General features: G+C 33.3%; 1 protein-coding gene across 10 annotated transcripts in view; it reads right to left on the reverse strand.

The window, feature by feature from the left end:
* Positions 1-17023, reverse strand: part of FBXW7 (F-box and WD repeat domain containing 7) — a 204503-nt gene that overhangs the window by 13550 nt on the left and 173930 nt on the right. For 9 of the 10 annotated variants that reach the window (XM_082389906.1, XM_082389905.1, XM_082389904.1 and 6 more), the window contains 3 exons: positions 15558-15640; positions 12429-12570; positions 3475-3609 (listed from right to left, as the gene is read on the reverse strand). In XM_082389906.1, coding sequence (XP_082246032.1) covers positions 3475-3609; positions 12429-12570; positions 15558-15640 — 360 coding nt within the window. The remainder of the gene's footprint in view (positions 1-3474; positions 3610-12428; positions 12571-15557; positions 15641-17023) is intronic. The other variant, XM_082389903.1, reaches the window with a different exon arrangement.

A 17023-nucleotide genomic window follows, 5' to 3' on the forward strand; every position in this document is an offset into this window, starting at 1 on the left:
GTGCTAAAGAAATTTGAAGTGCTAACTCCATAGGTAATTGGCACCCATTCCTTTAAAACAGCAAAGTCCCTAACTCAAACATAAACTTCAGCTTATTAAATGTTTGTCCATGCCATCAAAACATCCCGGTATTATAGAAAATACACATAGCATGGGACTTCCCTCGTGGTCCAGTGGTTGAGAATCTGCCTTCCAATGCAGGGGACAAGGGTTCGGTCCCTGGTGGGGGAACTAAAATCCCACATGCTGCGGGGCAACTAAGCCCACGCTCGGCAACTACTGAGCCCGTGCACTCTAGAGCCCGCACGCCACTAGAGAGCCCGCATGCCACTAGAGAGCCCGCACGTCGCCAACTACTGAGCCCGTGCACTCTAGAGCCCGCACATCACAACTAGAGAGAAGCCCACGTGCCACAACTAGAGAAGCCCGCATGCCGCAATGAAGATCCCGCATGCCGCAACTAAGACCTGATGCAGCCAAATAATAAAATTTTTTAAAAAAGAGAAAATATACATAGCAAAATAGAAAAATATGAATAAGAAAATCAGAACCAGGAAAAATATAAATAGAAAAGGTTTAAACTAGAGGACAAGTAGAACACAAATGTACTGGCAACAGTATTTTACATGGTTTTTTAATTAGGCTGCCAAGCAAAAAGAAAACAGCAATTAGTTATACCAGTTCCTCAAAGGAAACAAGGTTTTGTCATGTAGGGTTCCTTATAGAGGACAGAGAGTGGGCATTGTCCCAAACTACATCTCTACAATACCACAGAGGGGGTTACAGGTTTCTTGGAGCCAAATCAAATGGTCTAGCTAATGCAGTTTTCTATTAATTTGTATTAAAGGTAAACTCTAGATTAGTAATTCTTCCTAAGTACTACTTCCACACAAGAAAAGCTCTTAAATCCAAAATTTATTTCAGATAATTATCTTTTCTTTGCCCAAACTTGTCATTTCAATGAGAGTTGCTGTTTTTTGTTTCTCACTATAACTTATATTGGGTTGGCCAAAAAGTTCATTCGGTTAGTGAATACATTGTTCAGTAAAATTCTTGGTGAAAATGAAAAAACGTGTCTTTTATTTTTACTTAAAACCGAACAAACTTTTTGGCCAACCCGGTATAAAAGACCACCATATTATATTTAAAAAGTTGCTAATACTTTCCCAGAATTGCTATATTTCAGTGGATTGAAATAGTCAAAGAAAAAGAAAAGAAAAGAACAAAGAAAATGTTGGCCAATCCTATGTTAAGAATTTAGGTTTTGTTCTAGATCATCTACTATACCACTATGCTTTTCTTGGCATTTACTTACAAAATAAGGATAGTGCTCTTTATCACAAGTCTCCCATGTGAGACTAGTGAGATTTCTGTCAAGGTTTTTGAGATTAATAAGTAAATGTTGGTAAAGAGCTTTGAGATCTGTTGAAAGGAATTATGAGAAAATTACTATAAGTCCATTTCCTGACATGAAGGTAATACTGTTTTAAATAATGATAGTACTTAGTCTCTAATAAGATGTTAGTTTCCTTAAGGACTTAGATCTATACCATTATTTCTCTACATATAAAATAAAGCATTTTTCAAAAAAGAAAATGTTTTTTCTAGCAGTTAAAACTATATTCAATATCCTTTGATAAACCATAATGGAAAAGCATATGAAAAAGAATGTATATGTATGTATAACTGAGTCACTTTGCTGTACAGTAGTAATTAACATAACACTGTAATTCAACTATACTTCAATAAAAAACAAATTAAAAAGGGGGGGGGGGACAGGTGCCATGCTAAGTCAGGCTCACTCATTCTATCTAGCAAAGCTTCTTTCCCCTCAGGCAATCTTCAAAGGAACACTTAATTCAAGAAAATCTTTACTGCCCTGGTTGTGGATAATTTGTGCTTAATTTTTAGATTCTTAAGAATACTTTTATATTCTTCTGATTTCAAATCACGTTTTTTTGTGTTACGAAGCTACTATGGAAATCCAAATAAAGAAAAAACGAAACAAAACAAAAACCTCACAATCTTTAGACATAAGAGGACAAACTAGACTGAGAAAAAGTCTACATTTTAACAAAAATACTACCTTCTAAAATAGGAAGGATATCAAGGAAAACTATGAAAAATATATCAAAGGTAAATAAATTCAGTTTCAGTCAAATACTTATAAAAGTGCTTCCTATTATTACCACCCTTCTGGAAGCAAAGAGAGAGAGCTTATGCCACTTTCATAAGCGAAATCTATCCAAAGGGTTCAGTTTTAGAATGAGCCAGCAAGAATAAAGATTTTTTTTTCTGGGACAATGTCATTTTAAAAATCACTCCAAAGAAGCAACATCTCAGGAAAACGGTATTTTTTTCCACTTTGCTTTTTCCTGTAGTTATGCTTAATTTTATCCATTAACTATGATGAAACCATTTTATTAATATCCATTGTGAAATTAGTATTGGGACTATCTTTAATGCCCTTAGGATATTTAGTATGGGTATCTGAAAAAAAAAAAAAATCAACTTCCTTTCTCTTCAAATTTGAAGTTGCAGGACCATTTGCATTTATATTTATATTAACATAAATGGTATTTTATATTGTCTTCTTAGCTGATCTATTATTAGTGGCATATACAAAAATTTTGTGAAAATATAAGTCATGGTAACATTGATTATTTAATGTTATCTTATTTCTGTTTGCTGACAAAAATGAAACTATGAAGGTTACAACATCAACAAAAGAACTACATCTAAACTATGCCTCATTTACATAGTCAAGAATGCACATGTGATCATAATCAATCTATGATAAAAAATCAAAGATGTTTTATTTTATATAAAGATATTAAAACAAATGGGCATAAATAATTCTAAAAGAAATACTATAAGAATATAACTGGTATGGGAAATCTGTGATTATGTGTGTGTGTGTGTGATGTGGCAGGAAGGGGAATGATTAATAGAAGACGTCGTACATGTGAAATTCCATATACTTCAAAATAATTACATAATGTAAGTCACTGAGAACTACTATCCAATAGAATCATGAAACTATTAATCTTGAAGGGACTTAGGATAAACAAAAAACAAAATAAGAAAAAAAATATTGCTGTTTTAATAAAATCAGAATTTAAAAAAATCTACTACTATAAATGAACATACCAAGACAACTAAAGGTTGGACTTCAAATAACCTAGGAAAAAATCTTGGTAAAGAAACAGTCAAATTAACGAAACTCAATAGCTTAGTCTCATATATGACTTATTCCAGTGATGGAAAGAAGACACTTAGTCTGTAAGTATAATTTAATCTGAAAATTATATTAAGTCACAGCACCTTATAATTTACAGCCCCCTTTAATACTAATTAAGAGTGTTAAACTGACAATACTGAATACCATAATTAGCATGACAGTGTCTAAAGATGGTAGCTGTTGATTTATATTTTCAAATAGCACTAATGAAGAATATAATTGATAATCCTTACCTCTTTAGGGAGCAAGGAAATGAAGTCTCGCTGAAACTGGGGTTCTATCACTTGCATCATATGTTTTACTTGTGTTGGTTCACAACTATCAATAAGTTCATCTAAAGCAAGCAATTTCTCTGGTCCACTCCAGCTCTATCAAAGAGGAATTAGAAATTTTTATCTATTATTTTAATAAATGTCTCAAATTATAAACTTATAAAAGAAAATCCACATCTACACACAACATAAAAAGTGGCTGCTTACAGTAGAAGGCACTGAAGTGACAATCATTTAGTCTCATCAAGTTTATTAGCTACCTTTATTTTGTAAAAGCTTTTTTTGGGTTTGATAGACAGAAAAATATTTTTGCATTGTATTATTATAATTGTTATATGTTCGTCCATCTACCACCAAGATACTGGTTGAGAAACCAAAATTTTATTCAGAAACATTGGTTTGGGTCACTAAGTAAATGAATTTTGACAGATGATTTTCCTTTCTTCCCTTTCTTTCTAGTGGGCACCATAAAACTTGATGGTTTTAGTAAGGCACTCATCTGAGACTGGCAGCATCAACTAGAGAAAAGTTAATAAATGGATAGACTGCACATCTGACAAGTGTCTTCTACAAATTAAAAGGGCTTTGATTTGCTATATGAAAATAATTTCAAATAAAAAACAGCAAACAACAGAAAATGGTAGCTGACTTAATAGTAAAATTAGAATATGAACAAAGGCTAAAAGAAGGTAAGAAATAAAGTATATGCTATGGAAAAACAAAAACAATTATACCTCAAAAATATGAGCTCCTTTAAACCATACTAAGAGGGTTGTTTTAATTTTTTTCCCCCAGTGTGGAACACCTGCATAGAAATGCCGTAATTCTTAAAAGGAGAAACCAAAAAGCCACATGAATCATTTAAATTGTTAGGACCTCCCCTCACAAAAATCAAGTAAAACATTTAAGTAACCTTGAAACACTTAGGTGAAAAAACATCCTTGAGCAAGCTGATATAGTACCTTTGTGAATTATTATGCCCACTTTGGAAGTGGGAGAAGAGAGAACAATAGGTGAGGTTTGGAGCTAGAAAGATCTGGATTTTGACATTCCATTTCTTGCTCCAACTAGGAACCTGGATTTTGTAACATGTGAAATAGATAATAGTTGAAAACTGAGATACACTGAGGATACTGGAAGCCTTATTCAGAATATCAATACTTTTTAAAGTATTTCTTAAAATATTTATCAGAATCTACAATGAAATCTCATCTCTTCTTTCCTATCATAAAGTGTAGACTACACTAATACTAGCAAACATTTCAGTAGTACTTCCACAGTACTACTATATAATAATGTCACAAACATTATCTCACTTAATCATCATAAAAACCCTGGAGAATATCTCCATTTTACCACCAAATATGAGGAAACAGAGGCTCTAATAAGCTGTGTCCTTTCCTTTTACTTTGATACATACATATACCCAGAACATTCTCCTTGAGTACTCACTGTGTATCCTTTTTGGTTAGGGTGAGGATTTATACATAGAAATTAAAAATACTCATATACATGTATATGCACACACATGACCAATTAAAAGCAGTTAATTTGGAGTTTATTTCACTCCATTTCCCTCACATAGCTTCAAATCCTGGTTCAAAACTTACTACCTCTTTGACAAAACTCATGCTGATCAATCGCCACTCATCCCTGACAGTACCAATACTATAAACTCTGAGTTATTGATTTATATTCCTCACAGGATTTGAGGTGGTTTTTTATAATATGCTGTTCCTCTCCATCTACATTATAAGAATTCATGGACACTAGTATAAAAACATGCCCATTTTGGGTGATGGATAACTATGCTGACTTGATTAAAATGCAGCTTTAATTAAGACACTTGATAGAATAATTTTAATGTAAACTTTTTAATCTCCTTTGCATATATGAATGCCAGCTTCAAAGATATTTTTGGAAATATTTGGAAATATTTATGGTTAAATAAAGATACGTGATCTTCTATGGTAAAAAGATAGTGAAACATCTTTTAACATATTACTATTTATATTACTAATTATAATTTATATTCTATATAATTTAATATATTACTATTCTATATAAATTACAACTATTATGAATATTTCTAATTAAAGGTTAATATACAAGTTTCATGTTTTGTTTTTTTTCAGTTAACATATTATTACTGTGTTTAAAAAAGGAAGGAACAGAAAAACAGTATCAATACATGGTATATAACTGCTAACAGATGAAAAAATATCCTTTCAAGGATTTTAGGGGCTGGAGTATAGAATGAAAAAAGCCAGAACAGAAGATAAATAATTCAGATCTTAGGTAAATGTTAGAAATTGTGTCAGAAACTTCTATATATTTAAGGCAAAGTCCATGATGAAAATTATGCCCATATAGCAAAATGCTTCTAAGACTTTAAACAATATTTTTATTTTGTTTTAAGATAATATTTAACAAGTTAAATAGAATTTAAATTATATTTCAATTTGAATTATACATATATTCGGCAGATGTTACTTTGTGACATTTTACTGAAAAGTATACAACTGACAAAGATTAGTAACAAGCTGTAATCTACAAAGTAAATGAGACTGTTTTCACTGACCATACATATTCGACAGTCCAATTACTTTAAGTCACATCTCTTAGATGGTTCCAGCAAAGGTCTGGACCACGTGGTCCCTAGCTTTCCTCTCTCCAGCCTGGATTTCTTTCCTGAACTCCAGACCTGTTTATAAAATTGCTTATTCAACATGTATTCTTGGGTATGTAATAGAAACTATATCCATGACCTTTCTCTTCAAATATGCATGTCCACAATCTTCCCTATTCCAGTAAGATGTAACTCTTATTATATTAGTCTGTTCAGGCCCAAAGCTCTGGAGTCATCCCCAACTCTCTTACTTTCACCATCAGATAGTTCTGATCCATCAGTGAATTCTAAGGCCTTAAGATTCAAAATATACCCAGAATCTGACTATTACTACATTGGTCTAAGCTACTATTGTCTCTCACCTGGGTTATTCCTATAACCTCTTACCCAGTCTCCCAGCTTCCCACCTTTGCCCTCCTCGTTCTGTTCTCCACAAAGCAGTCAGAGTGACCGTGCTAAAAGTCACTCACTCACTCTTCTGCTTAAAGCCCTCAAGGGGCTTCCCACTTCACTCCAAGTAAAAACCAAAGTCTTCAGGTTGGCCTACAAGGTTCTAATTTCCTATTCCTTTCCCTCGTTTACTCTACTTTAGCCATAGATACTCTTTCTGTGCCTCAAACACACCTAGCATGCTCTGCTTCAGAGCCTTTTCACTTGCTGATCCCTGGACTATTCTTTCCCTAGACACCCACATGCTTTACTTCCCTACCTCCTTCTCTGAGGCCTTCTCTGTGCAATTTTCTAACACGGCAAACCAGTTTGAAATCCCCCAACCCCCTCCCTTTCCTGACTAGAGTTAAGTTCTCCAAAAAAGGGTTTTTGTCTGTTTTGTTAATTACTGTATCCCAGATCCAAATTAGGGCCTAGCACCTGACAGATACTCAGTAAATATTTGTTGAATAAATGAATGAATCCCCAAAGAGTCAGGAAATACTGCACCAATGCTATCTTAAAACTCTTTCTTGACAAAGTTTCTATTCTATGTACCTGATGGTATCACTGGGACTTGCTTGCTTAGTCTGGTTCCAAGACTGGTTCCCAATTTTGATACACACATGATTTAACAGCAAGGGAAGGATGTATTAACTTGAAAACCTTGCAGTTAATGACTATATTAAAATAAAATAATATTTTATTTTTATTGGTGTGGGTTGTTGAACCCACACCAATCTTTAATGAGGACTAGAGGAAAGAATACTGAATTGGGGATCAGGAAACCCAACTTTTGGAGAAGATAATTGCCACTAATTAGGTTACAATTTACCTCTGCAGGCTTTAGTTTCTTTATCTGAAAAAGTGTTGGAAATTCTGATAATAATTATTTTACTTCTGCTCTGAAAAGTAGTTCTTCTGGAAAAGAAAAAAGCACTTTCCTTTGGTCTTTCATGGTAAAGTTACTGGGAACACACTGAAAGGGATAGGAAAAACATTCCAAAATCAGAAAGAATCAAGATAAACAAAATTTAATTTGTGGACAAAATTGCAAATGCAAACTTGAAAATTCCCCATGAAAGTGGTATTTGATTTCAGGTAATCAGAGAATACCTGAAGGTGGTAGAGAAGAGTAGAAGGAGCACTGAACTGTAATCAGGGGCCTAGGTTTCACCAGTAAACTCACTGTGGAACTGCAGGGAAGCCTCTTAATTAGTCCGCATCTCAGAGACCCCACCTGTATAATGAGGGGCTTGGCCAGACCAGGGGTTCCCAAGTGCTGTTTGAGTGGTGCAAGAATCATGGAGTCCTCCAGCCCACCATCAAAGAGTCTGATTCAGTGGTCATGGTGGGGCTGAGGGCAGTTTATGCTTTAAATAACCAACTCATCCCGTACTGATGTGGGTGATTCACAAACCAGCAGTGGTTATTAGTCTGCATGATCCTTGGTGGTATCTCATTCAGATATATATATTTTATGACTTTAGGCAGTCTAGCACTTGAATTTCATGTGGTAAAGAACTCACTTCTCTAGTACCTCCAGAAGATGGTTACTTAGTCTGTTTGAACAGTTCCAGGAGTGGAGACTTACTAGCTCCCATTCTACTCTGGGTCAGTTCTAATTGTTAAGTTCAACTTACACCAAAATCTGACTCAAAGAATATGATCCAGGTTTTGTTTGCTGAAGAAACCAAGAATCAGTCTGATTCTACTTTTATACAAAAGTCTTTAAAATGTTAGACAGAAACAACATTTTTCCCTTAGTCTTCTCTGGCTAAATACATGACTTTCTTTAACTCTTCCTCACCCAACAGGGCTTCTTGATCATACTGTTTCAAATACAATGGCAAAGTAATACTGAATTCATTTTCTTTTGGCACTTTGCTGTTTTAATATGTCGTTGGCTAGCAAATAAAAGAGATCCAAATAAGTTAGAAAACATGTACAATTTCTAAGTGTTACCATAAAACTTGATTAAGTCCTTCAAAGGAATAGTTTTTACCCCACTTTTAATTTCAAAACACAGAAGTATTTTCTACTTTATCATTCAAAAAAATATTATGGAGTGTAACAGGCATTTTCAAAGTACATTCATAGTTTTAATACAATACAAATATGTTTTGATTAAAATAATGCTAATAATGTTAATCTGATGACATTTGCATGAAGCTAGCGTTAATAGCTTCTTTTAACACCTGAGAAAACTGAGGTTCACAAAGGCTATTTCTTGACCAAGAGAGGAAACTAACATTTATTGAGTTTCCACTGTATTTCCAAGAACAGTTTTAAGCACATTTACATGTTTTCTCCCTTTCGACAACTTTTTAGTGTTATAACTATTTTACAGAGGATGAGAACACAGGCAAAAGTAGTTACATAATATCAATGAAATTACCCAGTTATTAAGAGGGAAAGCCAGAATTTGTACTAAGAGCTTTTTCTTCTAAGTCAAAGTGCTTCTCATTACATCAGGATACCTCTGAATATCAATTTCAACATCAGAGAATGTTAATGGTATTGGTGTCTTTACCTAGTCTACTATTTGCAAGTGAAAAACTATATATTAACACTCAAATGACATAAACAAAATAAAAAAGTGACCAATCCTCTTCCCCCAAATTAACAATCTGAAAGCATCAACCTGGGGTTGCCAAAAAAAGCAGAATCAAGGGCAACTGAAAATTCAAACAGTACAAAATTTGTGTTTTTTTTTTTAGTTTTGTTTTTAATTGGCACTTCTATTTTAGAGTGGCATTCTGTTTCAATTTCCCTTTTCCTAAAATGGTGTATCATTTGTTCTCATTCAATTTATAAATTGAGTACAGAGTACTTTGTCAGAATAGATGGAGCTGGACCAAAACAATGCTGTATCACCATCTTAGGAGCAATAGCAGAACAGTAAGGGGACGAGCTCTCCCATTTTGCTTGTTATGCCACAGAAAAGTCATCATTAAATGCCCCCATAGCACATCTGTAGAAATCATGCCAGTTTAATTGTCCCTCAAGTATACCACATAGGTCAACTCATGACTCCCCCACTTTACTATGAAATTATCTCTCTATATAAGTTAAGCATTAAAGCACTGTAAGCCTTTAGGCAAGTGATTCATTTCTAGTTAGTTTGGCACCAGCCCTGAAAACTAAGGGCAGTGTACCACAATGAGGCCTTGGGTGTGTCAAGGCAGAAATGGTACTCAAAGGATTAAGGTCTTGATCTACCCGTCTAGCTGACCTTCTGTTGCTGGTAAACTTCTTTGCTACAGAATATTTATGTGAAAAAAAAAATATAGTACTATACCTGCAGGGATAATTCTATATGTTATTCCTATTAACTGAGAACAAGTTTTCTACTTCTCCTATGAAAAGTGATCAAATGGGCCTTTTTATAGGACAAAAGCTAGCCTAATATAGTTTATTGAATATCATTAATCCTAAAAAAACAAGTTTTTAAAATTACAATTAACATTTCTGAATTTGGGATTCATCTCATAATCTATGGTATCTCAGATTTGACAACATACAGTACGTGGGAACACGAGGACGTTTCATTAAGAAAAGCATGAGTGAGCTAAACAAGCCAACATTGTACAAAGGACTCCCTAAAACATCCTCACTGCAAAATAGAGCACAAATGCCCCCTACTATATATCAGTATTTGAGATAGTTCTCTTAAAACTGGTAAAAAACCTAAATGTCTAGCAAAGAATATTCTGGGACTCTGAAACATTGAAAAAAAATAGGTCCATACCACATACAAAAATAAATCTCAGTCTAGACTACCTTCTGAAAAGAAATAAAGCTTTGCATATAAAATAAACATTTTGGAGGCTGTCTACAATGATGATAAAACTATTGCTAACAGTGTAATTTTCCATCATGTTGGTACTTTCCTATAAAAATGGTATGAAATCAGTCTCTGCATACTCTCCAGTGCTGTGCTGCTCACACTACATGTGCGTGTAAGCATGACAATCCACACCCGTATTCCTGTCTCCTTGGCTTAATCAGAGATGATACAAGTCTTTAAAGCATTTTTTTTAGGCTTTGTAAGTGTCTGAGTTCTATTTTCACCTCTAATTGGCGGGATACATCTTTTTTTAAAAGGATGTGACAAATAATTTAGAATTCTGAGGGCATGTGTAGGAAAAAATTAAAATAAAATTAAAAAATCATGAACCTAAGATAAAAGAACTCAGATGAGGGGAGGGAATGATCCTTAAGGAAAGGTAAGTTTAATTAACAAATGACTGTGAAAACAAAACACAAAATCTTTGTAATTGTAGTGGTTCATAACATTATTGTAACAGTGAAGTATAACTTTTATGCCTCTAGGCCATAGATTCTCAACCTCAGCAATTGATATTTTGGGCTGGATAACTTTGTGTTGGGGGAGGCTGTCCCTTACATTGGCTCCACCCATCAGATGCCAGCAGTGTCCTACCCCCGACCCAGGCAGTCGTAAGAACTAAAAATGTTTCTTCAACCAAGGGAAAATTTGCCCCCTGTCGAGAAGTGCTGCTCTAACCTTTCAGTTATCAACCGAAAAAAGAAGTTATCCTAGTTTCTCTGAAATCACCTGAAGGGTAGAAAACAATTTTAAAAATCCATTTTAAATAAACATTGCTTCAAGTGAGTTTTCCAGCTCCAGAAGAAAAACTCTGGGACATTTACTTAGTTATTGCCCAGGTATTTTAAATATTGGGATTTATATAAATGGACACCATAAAAATCTGAAATATCAAATAAAATCTATAAAGTATCTTCTTTTTCAACCATTATTCCCCTATGCATTCATAAAATACCATCAATCAAGTAGCCAGAGGTAAGGAAATATATTCATTTTACATTAGTACAGTGGCTAGTATCAGAGATACCTTCACTTTACATACTTTATATTATTTACTATTTACAAGGAATAATTAACCAAGTGTTTAATCGATGCCAACTACTTTGCTAAATACTTGACTTCTATGTATTATCTCACTAGAAGAAGAGATAAATCAATTTATTATCACTATCATGAGTTATACAATTCATAAGATTCAAGGTTTGGTTGTAGCTGTACTTCCCGGTAAAATTCCCAAAACTTTAAATGCTAGTAAAATATAGTAATCAGAATTTTGAGCACAATAAGCCACACACAAGCATGGCACTGATGGAAAGAAGCTGCATCAACTCTTGGAAGCAACGAGGGTAACAGTGATGGATAAGTTACCACTAGTGACTAATTAGCAGAGTTCTTACAATGCTTAACTTCCAAACAGTGCAATTTAGAAAACAAGTACATTCAGTAATACCAGAAGCCCAAACATAAAGGAGAAAAAGAAAGGTCTTATTATCTAAAAAGCAATAAACAATGCAAATGCACACTTACACAAAACAAGCACTGGACCCTCTTCATTAATATACCTAAAAATTAAAGTGAGTTCCCTTATTTTTAATAGCATTTTTTAATTGAGATATACTTCACAAACATAAAATTCACCATTTAAGTGTACACTTCAATAGTTCCCAGCACACCCATCTTGCTGTGCAACCATCACCACTATCCAATTCCAGAAAACTTCCATCACCCTCAAAAGAAGCCCCATACCTATCGGCAGTTAGTCCTAACCTGCCCTCCCAACATCACCTAGCAATCACTAATCTCCTTTCTGTCTCTGTGGATTTTCCTGTTCTGGATATTTCATATAATCATACATTATGTGGCCTTCTGTGTCTGGCTTCTTTTACTTAGCATAAGGTTTTCAAGGTTCATCCATGGTGTAGCATGTTCCTTTTCAGGGCTGAATAATCCCTTATTTTTTGCAGCAAATAAGTGAAGCATTTCAAGTACTGTGTTTAGACATGTCACCTGAAACATTTTCAGCCACTCCTGGAGGCCTGTAGGTGGTTGGACAGATGTAATTCGGCGTCGTTGTTGCCCTTGGCCATTGGCTGCTCTCAGGTCTCCAAAAGTTGTCGGTGTTGCTGAACATGGTACGAGGCCAGCGGTACTACAAGAAAATACAAGAGTGGAGGCAAAGACAGATATTTATTAAGAATAATGGGCTCTAGTTTAATAAGAATGGGACGACATGGCATATTTCAAACATCAATCAAACTATTATTTTTATTTGCTTGTTCCCAGAGAGCAAGGATGCACAAAACCTATTTTGCTATTGTAGAGTAAGTTTCCTCCCTCCTACATAACCACCTGTTTTTATCCCGGCACAGCTAATTGCAACCAAATGACAGAATCTCTATGGCAAAACTGTAAGTTGTTGATAACATACAAATAATGTTAAAATATTTCCTGAGAAGATTCAGGTTCCACTTGCCTATGACTGGTATTCAGCATCATAATTAAGCAAAAGTTTAAATTTCTTTCATAAAAAGGGGTGTGAGATTATTAATGCTTTAAAAAATTCATATATAGAAGTAGTCTGTTAAATGTTTTAGACATTTCACTAGTCATATTATTCCTTAAGTTTGCTCCAGATGCCTTCTAAATTATTTATAATATTTGTCTATTCCTCTCTAATTTCTATTGCTATGATTAAGCTTAGTCTAAATAATATTTGACAGGAATAAGCCTTGATTAGAAATGTGTTTACTCAAACAGGTAGGTAGTAAGAACTTATTTTATTATATGCAAAATTAAATACTGTAAAATGAGATCATTTTGGCTAAATACTTTGTCAATAATTTAAATTTTGAGACAGTTAAAAAAAAAGAAACACCACAAACCTGAAATTCAATTAATTCTACCACTAGTAAAATAAGAGATGATCTATCTCTAAAATTGTTCAACTCTCCTAAAAATGTCTAATAGCAGAAAAAGTAGTTAGAACTATGTTATTAGTATATTAAACTTTACTTTCTAATTTCAATGCCTAATTAAATTAGTTAAACTCGAGGTAAGTACTGAACATCTCTATCTTAGAGACACGTGGAAAAAAAGGAGCAGAAAGATTCAGTTAACAAAACTGCGTTTGTAAAATAATCTTCATTTTATTGAGCTATGACAGTAAAGCGTTTTAAATCCAAAGAACATATAAATTATATCCTAACAGTTAACTATCAAGCTCTGAAAAATTACTAATGAAACAACTCCAATTCTTTTCTATCCAGCATATCTCATTATTTTGCTTAAAAATGCATCTCAGTCACCAGATTATACAGAAAAATCTTCATATCTACCACCTTTAAATCTTTTAGCATTATACATCTAAGATGGTCTCTAACATTCAACAACTAAATCTATTTTTCTTTTATCAAATTTCAGAGGTAAGCTCTATTTTCTTCTCTGAAATGAAATAGGGTGTGATTATAACTTAAATTTTCTAACAAAAATGATGAAAAATCATAGTTTCATCTTATTATTAGAAAATCTTTCAACAAAATTAAAGAACATCAAAAATACACTGATCAAGTCTCCAAAAAGACACGGCAATCAATATGCTGTCTGGTTTGCTTTAGTAAGACTGTGTGTTAAAAGGCTAAAAATAAAACTTTCACCTTTGCAGGTACTTTCTCAATAAAAAAGTTGGCAACTAAAGAAAAATTTTACTGAAATGTGTTCTGTGGTAAAAATTCAGCAGTCATTTATAAACTGCCTTAAAAACAACTGAACCATTTAATACTTCTGCCCTGGCATTAGCCATATTAATTGAAGACCAAAATTATATGGTTGACTGAAATCTATACATTAAAAAAACCAGCACATTTTAAACATTAAACTCAACTGTCTCATCCAAGAAACAGTTTATCAAGATTAGAAGAAAAAAAACAAAAATGAAGTGAATAGTTTCACTTGTCTATCACTCCACACCCTCTGGCGGAAGTGCCAAAACACAGTGAAATTGTCAAAAGGCAAAGCCTACATAAGAGGGAGGAAGGGAACAGTTAACATGGGAAAATCACACAAAAAAGCATTTCCTGAGTAACCAAGAAATAGCTTTATTTTTCTCTTTTGTATCATTTTTGTATATAAAACTACTCTAATTATTATGATTTCTAAGTTTCACCAAAGAGCACCTGAAAGAAATATTTTCCATAACTGAATGAAGTAAAAGTATAAACTGGCTCCCTGGAAAAAAGAGATGCAGTCTGTAACAATGTTCAATCACATAAACTTATGTCTGAGCAATGTTAATTTTATTGTATCTTAAAGAGTAAAAATAAATCTAAATCAAAATATTGAGGGGAAAAAAAAGAAATGTCACCATCATGAAGTTCTTATGGTTTCTATAACTTTCAATCAGTTATTCGAAGAAGTGACAATTATGCAAAAGAGACCCCAAAAAAAACCCTTAAGATGCTTTTGTCATTTAAATTTTAAAATACCACATTCCAAATGACATCCAAAGCCATTTTTAATTAGCTGGGTTAATAGATATTGTGCTTAAGTTAGCCTAATTAGCGTGAGAGTGGGAAAAGTTTTATACTGATGCAAAATCCAAAAATGATGGAATGGTGCAGGAAACAAGAGTACAGTTGTATTTAGTTGTTATGGAAACTATTCTACTGGTGTAGAAATGTATGTGTTAAAAACATAAGACTTACGAAGCAAATAAAGGGGGTTTCTAACATAGTAATCTCATGAAATAAGATTTAGTTAGTAATTGTGCGGTCTATTTCACTGCTAACAAATGTATCTTCAGTTATGCATATATAACTATCCAGCCTAGAACAGCTGTTGCTATAGTAACAAGATACATTTGCTCATATCCATATTTTAGGATTTGCTTTTTAGAATTCCTTAAAAATTACGATTTAAAAATTTTGTTGATAAGAGAACGTCTGCTTGTGTCTTACTTCAATGTATTAGTAATATAAAGCCACAGTGGTAGTCATTCTTCTCCTTATTTAAAATGTATGTTTCTCAACTTTCAGTGATCTCAAAATGTGTTAAACAGTCAACAGTATTAGTGACAGAATCATCAACTCTTTAAAGAAACATGAGAATCGTGAGAGAATGAATTATTATACTTAATATTACCTTGTATATTCTGAGACTTTGCATGGTTTCTTTCCCAAAGAAAAAGAGCGGACCTCAGAACCATGGTCCAACTTTCTTTTCATCTATAAGGTAAAACAAATGAGATAGGTTTAAAAAAAAATCACCTGTCCAACTATCAAATCTTGATGTTAGCATCAGTAATACTGAACAAATTCTTAAATTTTCATATGCCCGCAATGTTAATTAGGCATAGTTAATTCATATAGAAAATAAATGTTTCATACTTTCTTCTATTAGTTCTACTTTGTTTTACTCTTTACAAGACTGGAAAGGTGAATTTTCCCCCCTAATATTTGTCCAGAAGAACAGTGTATGGCGATTTAAAAATTGATATCCATCGTATATATTCCTTGAGAGTACTATACCTTTCACATTTTCTAGTTTAAGAACCAACAAAGAGGAATATGTCATGTTAACCCACATAGAAAAGAACCATATTTAATATACTGTTCTTAATGATTTACATTTTCCTTTAAAAACATATTTTAAGAAAGATAAACAACAAATTCAAAATTTCAAAATCAGAATGGAAGTAATAGTCATTGAATTTAAAACACATTATTATAAAAGGGTAAGGAGAATAATGTAAATAAAATGCTCTTGAAAAGTAATTATGATAAGGCATAAAGCAATGAATATGGGCAATGAAGACAGTACAAAAAGTAAATCCATAATAAGAGGGAAATCTGGAGATGGTATAATAACGGTAGAAAAAAAGCCATCAATTGATATTTTACACAGAATACATAGCTCTACTGACAGATACTCACTCAGGACAAAATATTCTAACTTGAAAACCAACAAGAAAAACAGAAAGATTTAAAAAGAATGAGTTATGCATCTCTGTAAGGTATACCCGACATCTGTAGTTTTAAAGTATTTCATTATGCTATATAGGTATGTAATATTGTAAATATATTCAGAATTATATTTTATCATCAATATTGAAATATATATTTTTTTATATTTTACTATTGGTTAACTGAGGTCATCTTACTATAGATATGTTATAAAACTATAAAATAAGATCTGAGAAGATTCAACTTTCTCTATTTCAGCAACCCCTCTAAGATTTGTGTCTGCTAATTAATTACTGTATCATTGAAAACGATGGGAGCGGGGAAATCCCAGAGCGATAGAAAGTTACCCTTATTTTTGTAATAAGGTGAAAACCCTTGTTTGCAGCAGCCTTATTTTCTTACCTATTCCTCACATGGGAACGTCATAACACAGCATGCCACACTGTAAATACCAGAGAGAAGCAACAAGACTCTAAAAGCTTCTTGAACCACACTCTGGGTAATAAAGACTGTGTTTTTATCATCATGAAGAAAGTATTCTAAAACACAGGGATAATCTTATAACGTTAGAGGCAAGAGGTGAGCGTACGACAAGCTCATCCACAATTTATACCTTAGTTCATGAAATACCGACAGAAATGGAAT

This window comes from Balaenoptera borealis (genome assembly GCF_965194805.1).
Source record: "Balaenoptera borealis genome assembly, chromosome: 4".
Taxonomy (NCBI): domain Eukaryota; kingdom Metazoa; phylum Chordata; class Mammalia; order Artiodactyla; family Balaenopteridae; genus Balaenoptera; species Balaenoptera borealis.